General features: G+C 43.6%; 1 protein-coding gene, 1 long non-coding RNA gene, 1 other non-coding gene and 1 pseudogene across 3 annotated transcripts in view; 2 read left to right on the top strand and 2 right to left on the bottom strand.

The window, feature by feature from the left end:
* The first annotated feature begins 407 nt into the window (after window positions 1-407).
* On the top strand, window positions 408-482 carry TRNAP-UGG (transfer RNA proline (anticodon UGG)). Its single transcript has one exon. It is a non-coding gene; the product is annotated as a tRNA-Pro (tRNA).
* A 1,026-nt stretch (window positions 483-1,508) lies between these two features.
* LOC123152959 (NADH-ubiquinone oxidoreductase chain 1-like) lies at window positions 1,509-2,116 on the top strand. Its single transcript, XM_044572312.1, has one exon. It carries the CDS (start codon window positions 1,745-1,747, stop codon window positions 2,114-2,116), a length of 372 nt encoding a protein of 123 aa, XP_044428247.1. The 5' UTR covers window positions 1,509-1,744.
* A 765-nt stretch (window positions 2,117-2,881) lies between these two features.
* On the bottom strand, window positions 2,882-3,644 carry LOC123152960 (uncharacterized; annotated as a pseudogene).
* A 1,725-nt stretch (window positions 3,645-5,369) lies between these two features.
* LOC123152092 (uncharacterized) overlaps window positions 5,370-12,306 on the bottom strand; it is a 16,148-nt gene continuing 9,211 nt past the window's right edge. The window contains exon 3 of the long non-coding RNA XR_006476025.1: window positions 5,370-5,380. This is a non-coding gene — a long non-coding RNA (uncharacterized lncRNA). The remainder of the gene's footprint in view (window positions 5,381-12,306) is intronic.

Here is a 12,306-nt window from a genome sequence, read left to right on the forward strand (position 1 = left end):
GATACCCGTGAGCATATATAACTTGGGTCGTGTTATAAATGCTCTGGCTAAACCTATTGATGGGAGAGGCGAAATTGTAGCTTCCGAATCTCGCTTAATTGAATCTCCTGCTCCAAGTAGAATTTCCAGGCGTTCCGTATACGAACTTCTTCAAACAGGGCTTATTGCTATCGATTTGATGATCCCTATAGGGTGCGGTCAGCGAGAAATCATTATTGGGGACAGACAGACTGGCAAAACAGTAGTGCCACAGATACAATTCTCAAGAAAAAAGGGCAAGATGTAAGAAGAATGAGAGCGAGCCTTCATGAAAGAAAATGCAAGTGAAAGAGAATTGTCAAAATTTCCTAAAAGCGGTGGTTCTTTTCTTTATGGATCGGGTAGATCCATATGTTCTGAGGGGGAGACGAGGTGTAGCGCAGTCTGGTCAGCGCATCTGTTTTGGGTACAGAGGGCCATAGGTTCGAATCCTGTCACCTTGATGTGGTATTCACACAATGGGGACGAAGTGCAAAGCCCCATAGCCTATCCGCGGTTGGGAAGGCAGGCGAAAAGCGCGCACAAAAGAAAAAGAAAGCTAAAAAGCTTATTTTGCAATCCATTATCTTTGGTATTCTTCTCTATTTAGATCATATTATATAGCTATTTCACAGGTTTTATTTACATACCTCAGTCATGCTATTTGTCTAGCCTTCAATCAGAATAGCCTCTCCACCGGTTCCGAATATTCTTTCGGCATCAATGTGCTTTTGGAATCTTCCTATGAAACAAATAACATTCTGGAACAGTTTAGGACAGAACAGGCCTCAGTAGAAAGCGAGCTTTTTTCGCGTATAGCCACCTCGAAGCCCAATTAGCGCACGGGCTGCCCCCTCAACTCAACCCTGACGAGTACACAAACTTGGTCAGGGAGCATTTAGATGGTGCAGTTAGTATTGACCACTACCGCCAAGTCCATAATTCACAAATTGATGAAGTCCACATAATGGAGCTCAAAAGCCGATTACCAAATCTACTTTTTTAGCATCTTGAAACCGCACATAAGAAATATTATGAATGAATCACCTTACAATAACATACGAGAGACAGCTTTCTATTTTGTCGAACAACAAGTCGAACCCAATGAACAATTCCATTCAAAGGAATGTTCTAGAGTTTTTTCCACTATATTCGCGATATTTAACAAATGGAATAAATTCTTCACGATTTCTAGAGTTCCGGGATTACTTCACTGATATCGATTTTCGCCTAAGCACGGCCTCTAGGTTAGTTCAAAGTGTAATACAACGAACTATCGATACACCGAAATCGAGTCAAGATGGATACATAAAATGGAGACATCGTGGATTACCCAAATTGGGACGATGATAGGACATTTCACTTTCTTTCGCAATATTTCATCATGACTCAACCACTAGGAAAGGGGATTGTTTACTCTCAGCCACGTTTTCGCTTATGCTTAGTCAAGTGAGTATTCCATTCGAAGTAACGTAACAGGAGCACCATCTTCAAAACTTCTCGGGATCCAGAGTTTTTTGATAAAAGGTCCCATCCTTCAATATCATGATTGGGTCAACCAGGCCAGATCATAAGTGAAATAGTTTGATCGGGTCGACCAGGTCAGGCCCGATCATGAGTGAATAGAAAATCGAAAACGTACATAGCTGTTCCAGCGGAAATACTTTGTTTAATTCTACCACTTCTACTAGGAGTAGCCTTTTTAGTGCTAGCTGAACGTAAAGTAATGGCTTTTGTGCAACATCGAAAGGGTCCTGATGTAGTGGGATCGTTTGGATTGTTACAACCTCTAGCAGATGGTTTGAAATTGATTCTAAAAGAACCTATTTCACCAAGTAGTGCTAATTTCTCCCTTTTTAGAATGGCTCCAGTGGCTACATTTATGTTAAGTCTAGTCGCTTGGGCCGTTGTACCTTTTGATTATATTATGGTATTGTCAGATCCGAACATAGGGCTACTTTATTTGTTTGCCAATTCTTCGCTAGGTGTTTATGGAATAATTATAGCAGGTTGGTCTAGTAAGACGGGGGGCGGCCATTCGGTCGCCTATGATATACGGACCAATTGGTTCAATATGGGTTTGTGCCGCAGGTGTTGAACGATCTACTCTACATAGGTGTGGGCTTACAGGGCTAGGGCTCATAAACCCTTTCTTTCATTCATCAAGGGGTCGATCACTTTTCCGGGCCGGGATTGAGAAGTGGAAGTCATAAAAAAGAGATGTTTCTCTTCGCACCTCATATCAAGAGGAAAGGTAGCTTGTCAACCTGGTCTCACTATTGGAAATTCTAGCTTTCTTTTTTTTTTCACCGGCTCTTCTTCTTTGTCAATGCTACTAAGGACCTGACGGCTCGCCTACTTGATGGATGAAAGAACATGAGAAAGGGTTCTAAAATAAAAGGCTAGAAAGTCTACTACAGTACAGTCAAAGTCAGCGGCTGAGTTTTCCTAGCCTCGCCGACTCATTTTTGTAGGCGAGCGAGTTAGCGAAGAGGCTTAGGGATAAGAGAGTGTCGGTGCGTACGTAGCCTTCATTCTACTATGCTACACAAAGTCACTTAGCTCGACGTTAATTAAGAGAGTAAAGGAGGAATACCCTACATAGAAGAACCACAGTTCGCTTACAAAGGTATAACCTTTAGCTCCCCGGGGCTAAGCTGCTTCGCACCACTGATAGTTAATTAAGATTCCATTTCAAAGGAGCTACTTTGTTTCGCAAGCCTTGGTAATTGTCAGTCAACTAAGGTTGGCCCTCGGCCCCCTACGAATCCGTAAATCAAAGATCATGCCGCAAAAAAAAGGATGGTCCCCTATGCATTTCATTCTTTCCGGAACGCAAAGAATTAAAGTATCTAACCCCCCATCATGGTGAACCTCTCCTTGTGATCGGGATGAGGTAGATGCCTCCCAGCTGGGGGCGGATCGAATCGGAGTTTCCTTAGGTAGCCACCGACCTATAGTTCTCCTTAAACTTCTGTGCTTGGTGGAAAAGAAGCGAACAAAGGTACGCTCGCTTGCTGTCTTGTTCTCTGCCGCGGACTGGGATCGCTCGCCAGCTAGGCCCTCTAGAAAAAAGTTGGAGCAACATTTTAGAGAACATATTACCCATCTTCGGGGACAAGGGGCGGAACGACCTCTCGATCTACTTACTGCAGCCCAGGACGGGCGTCGTCGTCTAAGCATGACTTCTTGTTTTGATCTCCCCTACGCCTAGGACGTTGTCTGGGCCAAGAGCCATAGTTAGTTGTTGTTTCCATTTGGTTCTTCTTTCTCATTGTTGATACCGGCAAGACCCAGCCAGATGATGATGTCTGCTGGTTGGTAGTGAGAGGACTCTTAGTACCCGCAAAAAAGGGCGCTAGTGAAAAAAAACAATCATTTGATTTAGTTTCTTGCTCTCCCTTAGCAGCGGGAAAGGAGTCTATCTATCTGCCTAGCTTTGGTAGATTTCCCCCAACGCAATTCAAAAACGGAAATTCCACGAATCCCTGAGCTGGATAAGTCCGACGACTCAGTAGCAGTGCGGAATTGAGTTTCTGGTCCGGTGGATCTGATCTATAGTTAGGGGGCAATACATACCAAAAGGTTCGAAGAAGGAAGGCGCAGTATATAACCAACCCACCCATAGCCGGTCTAACTGCTGAGAGAGAAAAGTGCTTTTCTTTCCCTAAGAGTCCTCGAGTACACACAGCTATTGCGGATCCTTTGCGAGATCAGGATTTTTGATTCATAATTTAGAATCAATCCATGTTAGGTCAACATCGAGACAGAGCATCTCAGTTGGCTCTGTCAAGGAAGTGAAACAGGCATTCCTAGGTTGAGGTTACCATTGGATTGACCCTCAGTCAGGCCTCCGATTCCAAGGAGTTGATTCAGCAAGTCTAATCGGATCAATCGGTGGTTCCGTAATGAGTAGTTGAATACACATTGAGGGGGCCTTGCCTCCTCCTTCCCGCCCACACCTTCATTCTTTTCCTCCTCTGATCTTAGAAAGCATACTAAACTTCACTCCAATCTTTCTCCATTAGCAACAATAGCAGCTCTATCTATCGGCCCTTGATGAGTAAGCTTAGCTATACCGCTTAGGTTGCAAAGCAGTAAGCTCCCTTCTAATGCGTTATTGCTTGGAGCATTCTCGCTTAGTAAGCCGCCTTCAGCCCTTCCTCCTTCTTACTCTGTTTGGTATTCGCTCGCGGGTTTGTTTCCAGGTTCTTTCGTTCTTGGTTGGCTCTCTCTATTGTTGTTTGTAGATCGTGCGTCCTGCGCATTGATCCGGCAGCGAGACCCGCCCTGGTTGTAAAGCGAAGCGAGCCGTCCTTCCTTTCATTCATTGCTTTGTCTTCGGTTTGTTTTTAAACTCGACCTTCTATCGGGACAGTGGTGACGAACCTTACTCCCCTCGGTCAAGTGGTTGACCCGTCTGTCCAATAAGTTTACTAAGTGAATGGGAATCCTATAGTTTGACCAGCCTGGGAAGAGTAGTCAGAGGCAATTCGCTAATATGGAGCTGTTTATATCGGCTTTCTTTCCTAACTAACAGGAAAAGAGAGACATGCAAGTTCGACTCTCGTTCTATCCATGTTCAGCAGTCCCTTTCCATCTTGGTACTGTTGATGGCAGTACCGGTCAACTACGAGATGCTTGAAAGTCGATGTATCAATAATGTTCCCAAGAGTAGCATCGAGCCTCGAAACGGCAAGACATGCTTCAACCTAAGTCAGTATGGATCTAATTGATTGCTAAACTGAAGGAACGATCTCTGTCAAAGATTCTCATTCTGAAGCAGGTGCCTAGCTCTGGAAAGATGGACGGGATCATACCTATTTGAATTGAAGAACATTCTGTAACACTTGTTTTTGGGTGGGGAAGGAAAATAAGCACACAAGCGAACAACCATCTAACCGTCAGTCTGAACTCCCAGGATCAGTCCATCAGTAAGAAAAAGCTTCCGTTTCCGTCATTCAGCAGTGGAATGGAATAGTTCAATGGTATCGATCGTCCAACCATTGATTGGAATGTCTATCGTGATAAACCATGTAATTCTATAAGCTAAGCAGATGAGGCAACAAAGAACCTAACCGTCCTCTCTGATTGACTTCATCAGAAGATTCCTATGGTCTGGTTTACCTTTCTTCTTTCCTTGCAACCTTGGATCGATATGGTTCATTCATGGGCTATGCTCTTTCAACGGTTGACAGAAGAGGGGGACGGGCAAGGATGATCAGACTGCTTGGTTCGGTTCGTCAGAGGTATTAAAAAACCTTCTTTTTGGTCTTTTCTTTCTTGCCGCCACTTTAACAGGTGCTGCTGCAATGAGAGCATAAGTTGCGGAGTTTTTTCTGGATTTTTTGGTGCGCTCTTCCTTTTTTTGGATAGAAATAAGGGTTCAGTGGGAGGGCAAGGGGTAGTTAAGTTTTAGGTTGGCTCTTGTTTTTTACAGACTTTCTTTTCGGTGTAATTTAATAAAGAAGTAGCAATTGTTCATTTCATTTCATTTTTTTGCATTGGTAGTTCTTTTTCATTTGAAAGGGCAAAGGGGGGAAGGGAAAGGATTGACCCTCAGGGATCATATTACTCAAGAAGACTTGGGGAAAATAGCAGGATTGGAAAAGTTCGAAGAGACTGAGGAAGACAAATCCATTGTCGAATCATGCAGAGTGATAACATCGAGTAGTGGGGGCCGGCTTCCACCCCTGAGAAAGCTTGATTTACCAGAAATCCCGCCGAGTCCTAGTGCGCCTAGATTCCGTGATAAGTTCCGAGAAATGGAGGAAATGATGCATTCAAAGTTCGCAGAATTGCAAGAAAGAAAAAATCCTTGAAAGAAAAACCAAACAAGACCAGATGTTCCCTATTGTTATCGGGAACGAGACTAAATGTTTGGCCTTAATGAGATGGACCTTGATTCCTCTCCGGCCAGGAAAAGATGCCGCTCCTCTTTGTTCTACTACCTTCATCCTTGGGTGAAGCCGGTTGGCTCACCAAACAAGATATATACTGTGAAATCATTGGTAACCATGCCTAACAGTCGGTCATTTAAGCTATCGGCCAAGGCAAGTGAGAGCTGTTCAAGAGTTGGGGGCATATCTTTAGCTCGAGCAGCATCCGCTCCCGAAATGTGAGTTAAGCTTTAAAAAAAGAAGAAGAGCTACGAGTGGAACAGCTTCTTCTATTCCTTGTTGGCCTCCAGCTCCTTCTGTCCCTCAATCCTCTTCTCTACCCTTTTTTTACTATTATGCGTGGCATGCCCCCTGTTCGTATCTTAACAGGGCAACCTTCTCTTGCAAACAATCCCTTCGTCGCTAACACCGGTAATGCCCCATCCCTCTAATACTACCTTCGAGGAATTTCTCTCGCGTCCCTGTAGTGATAAGAGCGCATTCTCTAACAGCTTTGAAGCCGAGGCAGCCATCCACTTGCCAATCCTAAACAAAAGAAAGAAAAGCCCTACCCGCCTTCATTGGTTGAGTAAGGGGCATTTACCTATCAGTCCTAGTCCTAAGGCGCAATCGGAGCACTAAGCCCAATTACAGCTTGACTCCGTAAATTAGACCTCATTCTCCTAGTCCTATTCCTGATTGTTATTTTGGATTCTGTGCCTGGGTGGTATCTTCTTACTATTGATTCAACCTCTTTGGGCAAACGTTGTCACTTCCTTTATTTGATAAAAGGGGTCTAGAACTACAGTGATCTGATACCTTCTTCCCTTGGTCTGGGTAGGTAGATTATGTAGGCTACAACTGTTCATAGGTTGTTCGATCGCAAAAGGCCAAATAATCGATTACTAGTATGCCGGATATTGCCAGGAGGCCCTTCCCCCTATGTTTGACTCATCCTTGATGGGTTCACACCTGTTGATTCCGGTCAAAGAAAAAATCTTTTTCACGGCATCCGTCCCATCACACCAATCTACGCCAAGATAAAGAATGCTGGGTTGCCAGGAACAAACCCTGTGATTCAAGGTCTTGCCTAGAATTTCCCTAAGAAAAATGCACCCCATTAATTGAGCCCTCTTTAGAGTAGTATAAGTACATCCTCGACTATAGCACGAGTAGAGTCGAGTTCTCGTACTAACCTAAGAGCAGATATGCCGAAATATTTCTACGTTCAAGCAGCTAATTAGTAAATGACTTCTCCGTAACAGTTTGAAGATTGGCTCGCAACGTAAGTAGCGGCAAGAAAGGAGAGAAAGACTTCCTTTTCTAAAATAAGAAAGAACTAGACTTCTATAAGAAGATTTTTATAATCGTAGATCGTGGAATATTCATCTATCTTATTAGGTAACTACTTTAGCTGCTCTCGAAACTGAACCATCGTGAATAGAACTAGCGCTTAAGGAAGAGTAGGATCTGTTAGCAAGTCATATTCAATCACCCAGTCTTCTCCTTCCTAGCTTTTAGATTTTATGATTCTCTCTTGGATTTTCATACACTTAGCCGTGTACGTATCTTGGCTAAACTCGAACCTATAGTTGATCCATCCATACTCGGTAAAGAATCAAAAAGGTACTTGAAGACGACTTTGAATGGGAGGAGGTTTTCTTTTTATCCCCCCTAACCTTATTTTTATGTCTTCTTCGTTCTCAGTCCCTACGGTCGATTGTAGGATGATTTTCCTAAGGCCTTGAATTTGTTGGCAAGGTGATCAGGGTCCTCTCCCTGGTCCTATCGAACCAGTGACTTCTCTCCTGGGATTGAATATGTTTTGCCTTTCCCCGATGGTTCCGCATTCCTATGTGGGTAGGATTCGCCAGGGATGAGCGGCTTATTTAGCCTATGCGAAGCGCGAAGCATAAGAGAAGAGTGTAGCGAAGCGAGTGTAATACTTTTAGCGAATATAAGTAGTGTCAAAGCCTACACTGGCTTAGCTCTGCAGATGTTTTCAGGACAAAGACGGTGATACGATACCACTCGCCAGTGATGATAAGATTCACTCATAGCATAGGTGGAAGATCCATCCTATTTTCTTTATAGATTTATTTGTTCAAAGAAAATACGCCTAAAAATCATTCAGGGAACCTACTCTTGGTATCCTTTACCACATTCACTTTCCATATTCCCTTTCTTTAGTTCAGACGCTATCGTACCTCAGGGAAAATCCAAATTTCTATCAATGATTCCCACCCAACTCTGGAATGACTCTCCCCTCTCTCCCTTAACATATCGAAGTCCTCTTATCCGTCAACTGCACCTTAATAGCTCAGACTTCCGAGCCTTGCTGGACGATGCAGAAGGGCCAACATCAGAGGATCAATTGAATAACCAACTCTCCCGCCCCGCTGCCGCTACTGCTCGAAAGCCTTTGGATCCCCTACAGGACTGTCATGAGCCCCTACAAGGAGTCAAAATAAAGCCGAAACCAGATACAGGAAGTGTTGACCCGAATCAATTGAGTGCGAGCCCTTTTATCTTGAGCTGATTCTCCTTATTTTAGAGCTGTGGCGAAGGTAAACTGAGCTCTGGCCTATGGGGAAGGAAAAGGCTCTGACGAAGCTCCAGGGATTACAGGAAGGTTTAGGCCTTGTGAGCAGCTCCAAACGGTCAGAAAAGAAGATGGTCCCGCCCTTACTTCGGCTTGAGGAGTCGTTTTCTCGCTATCTTCTTCGTCTGGATTGGCCTTTTAGTATCCTAGTAGGTTGTTTGAGTTTCAGGAAAGGAAGAGGTGCTTTCTAAAACAGCCGTTACCGCTATGTTTTTTTCAATAAGTTCTTTTAGAGCATCGTGCCCCACTGTCCGAATAAAGTGTGCGCCTAAGGTGTCATGTGTTTAAGAATATACGTATAATAGAAATACTTTCCCAATCCGTATAAGAGGAAAGAAGGGTCCGACAATAAGCAGTAGAAGAATAACCCGCAGAAGAAGTTTAATCGCTTCCAGAGATCGGAGCCAGACAAAGATAAGACTCCACGGCGGCACGATCGGGATGATCGGGTCAAAAATGAGTCAAAACTTGTAAAACCCCGGTTTTGGCCTTGTTACTAAGGAGAAATTGACATACTTAGCAAACAAAGATAGAATTATTTCAAAAAGAGATCAGGAAAGAGCCATTTCCTAACCAAATAAAACAGGAAAGCATGAGGCTCGAAGCCCTTTCTCATTTCGAATTTCATCTTAGTATCGGTAATGCCCCGCCCAAAAGTATTTCATCGCAATCACACGCTAGCTTGGTTCGAAAAGCTCGTTTGCACCCACTAACTAATACCTTCTCGTCAGTATTGAATTCTCCATGCTTTCGCCTTGCTTTGCAGTCATTTTCTATGAGTAATCGGTCCAAACTCAATTTCAAGAAAAAAACTCTATCTCGCCTGTGGCCAAAAGTAGTGAAAATGGTATTTAGCTTAGTCAATATATAACACAACTGCTGATTCTTCGCGAGATGAAAACCCTTTGTCCTCCGTCTGCAAGGGCAATTCCTGAGAAAAGTGCTACTAGCCCTTGTTTTGGTCATGTCCACAGGCCTTTCCATTCGTCTTTATTCGTCTTTCTTTCGGCAATCTATGCATAATTCTACTTCTTGAACCACCGAATCCGCTTTTGAAAATGGATAACTAGCTCCATTCTGCGTCAAGTACTAAGGATGGGCCCAAAGCACACTTTTGAAAGGCATCAGTCACCTTAAAAACCCCAAAAGTAGGAAGTCTAGCGTGCTTCTTTAGTGCTGCTCTTTGATCAGATGCTTTCTCATTGAACGAGGCATATTAAAGTGAAAGAAGTTCCAGGTCGAGTCCCGAGAAGGTGATAGTTGATTTTGATCATGAAGTTGGCATTGGACTTTGGAATTGATTCTGGACCCCCACCTGCTCAGGACGCCCCGCCTGCTCAGGACGATCCCATTACGGATTTTCTGGAGGGGGACACGCTTGACCCAGCGCAAAAACGGGAATTCAAAAGTATTATGAATTTCTTGAAGACCGAAAGCAGAACGAACCTTCAAAATGAGCGAAACGTAATAAAAAGATGTTGGGGGGCGAGGGTAGTAGTTACGAATCCAGGGCAATCAACCACTATCTAAAAACCCAGGTTGGACAACTGCGTGCTGGGGGATTAGCAGGGGATTTTGTCGTAAAGGAATTACGGAAATGGAAAAGGGACTTCAAAGCTCAGAAGAGACGGTCCCACTTCTATCAGGGCCTTCTCGGGGTCTTGAGCAATGTTAATTTGCATTGATTGCAAACAGGGTGCGGGATTCTCTGACGCAAACAAAGAAATGGTCCCGGAGAAAGGAATCAGTCTCTTCAGTCCGGCGCATGCCTCAAATTCATTTTTCCTTTGAATTACTCATTTTTTTGAATTTCGCACCGGAAACTTTTGTAGGAGAAGTTCGAATCTGTTCCGTTCGGATATTGATCGGTCTAGGTTTGACATGGTTTACGCGTTACTAGTTCCCGGAAGAGTCAATTTCTCCATTAGCTAAACCCTTTATTACCCTACCTTTGGACTCGTATTTTGTTTGTACACAATCAACGGAGGCCCCCCCGACATATGTTGCAACGTCTTCAATAGCATGCTCTTACTTCGTCTTTCCCTTAATAAGTCATCAAATTTGGTGCTTTTCGATCCCCAGTTGCTATGGGGAACAAAGGCAGAAATACAATAGAATCCTCCATTTAAGTGGTTCTCGCTTCTCCTTGTTCCTGCTCCTAACTCCTCCCCGGGTAGTTCCCAATGTTTGGCACTTTCCATACTTCTTGGGTGCAACATCAACAAATTCGCTCATGATCAAGTTACAACCTAAGATCTATGACTATATTATGTTAACTGTTCGTATTTTGTTCATTCCATCGGTATGCTCCCAGGTACCTGTAATTGTGATCTGTTTGCCAGAACCAAGGGGTCTTTCTGTGGAAACCTTCACGAGCAATCGTCGTTTTTTGATGGTTTTTCCGCTTTTAACAGCTGCTCTTTACACACCCCCGGATATCTGGTGCCAAACCGTCGCCCCTTTCCTTATATATTCGATAATCGAGTTTGCTATCTTTGTGGCATTGATTGTACAAGTTCGTGAAGAGGGCTGGACGAGTAGAATGAGGGAAAGCGGCTCGATCGAGAAAAAAGAGTAGACTAGAAAACCTAGAACTTCAAAAGTCACTATCAATGAATTCCCGAGCATTTCTAAACCAACATATGCTCCGTATAGACGGAATCTCAGATAAGAACCTAACAGAAGTTTCGCGACTCCTTCATGGAATATAGGTCTTAGTATATAAATAATGTCAGTTCGAACCTGACGAATCGTTATCATCTGTTGCCCTAACTGAGTCCATTAGCTCTTGTTGCCCTTCTATGGTGGGGATCCATAGAGAGTTCGTTTTATGAAATATCTGAGAAAGTAAAAAAAAAGATAAAGGATGGCTTATGGTCTATCTTCTTACTTGACTATCCTGCCTGACTCGGCCAATAAAAGATACCTAGCATGACACATCAGCTACGCCATCTGAGCCTGTCCACTTGCTAGTCAGGAAAAATAACTGCTCCGTTCCATGGGCTTCTTTCGCAGCTCTCTTCACGCTCGCTTTACGAGTGCAACCAAGTTCAATAAACTGTTCATGCTAATTCATAGACTATGCTGGTTTCTATCTAAGAGTCATGTGAGACGCTTCCTTCTCGTACACATCTGAAGCAACGTTTGATCATCCGCATTAGAGAGTTTTGCAGGTCCTTGAGAGAACATTATCTAGTCAGTTATGACTTGACCATGGTATGAGGTGAAATTGGTCCTGGTCCATAAAACGAAAGGTGCTGGGCAAGCGCAGAGAAGTCGTCTGAAGGGGAGTTCCATAGGAATGTTCAACTTCGATCAACCTTGGTTTGGTCCCATGCCTAAAAAAGAAAGAAGGTCAAAAACAAAATAGGGGTGATATAACCCACTACTCACCTAAGAATGTACTAACGTAATCCCTACTATGGCTTCCCGAAGGATCTAGCTGCTAAGAGGGTCCGAGCCATAACGGATTGATGTGACCGTAGCGGCGACTGGAATCGATCTGAATGAGGAAGTTATGGGACTGATCTTATATAACAATATATATGGAGGAAGGATTCATAAAAGGTGGGGGTCAAGGTGTATAATACGAGCTCCACTTTCAGGCAATGAGCTAGCTTAACCCTGATTGCTTAAGGTTTAATACATTCATGTTGGATCTGCTACTAAGAAAGGAAGAGAAAGACTGATTGTGATAGCTCAACCGGATGAGACATCTCTTATTTACAGAATTGTGCCAACGTGTGCCTACATTGTTTGATTTACCAGTTCCGGGTATTGGATTTTGGAATAGAAAGAATGAAACTA

The sequence above is a fragment of the Triticum aestivum genome, chromosome 7A (genome assembly GCF_018294505.1).
Source record: "Triticum aestivum cultivar Chinese Spring chromosome 7A, IWGSC CS RefSeq v2.1, whole genome shotgun sequence".
In the NCBI taxonomy this organism is placed as follows: Eukaryota; Viridiplantae; Streptophyta; class Magnoliopsida; order Poales; family Poaceae; genus Triticum; species Triticum aestivum.

Excerpts from the sequence above, each read along its gene's own strand:
- LOC123152959 (XM_044572312.1), top strand. The coding sequence starts at position 1,745 with ATGGCTTTTGTGCAACATCGAAAGGGTCCTGATGTAGTGGGATCGTTT.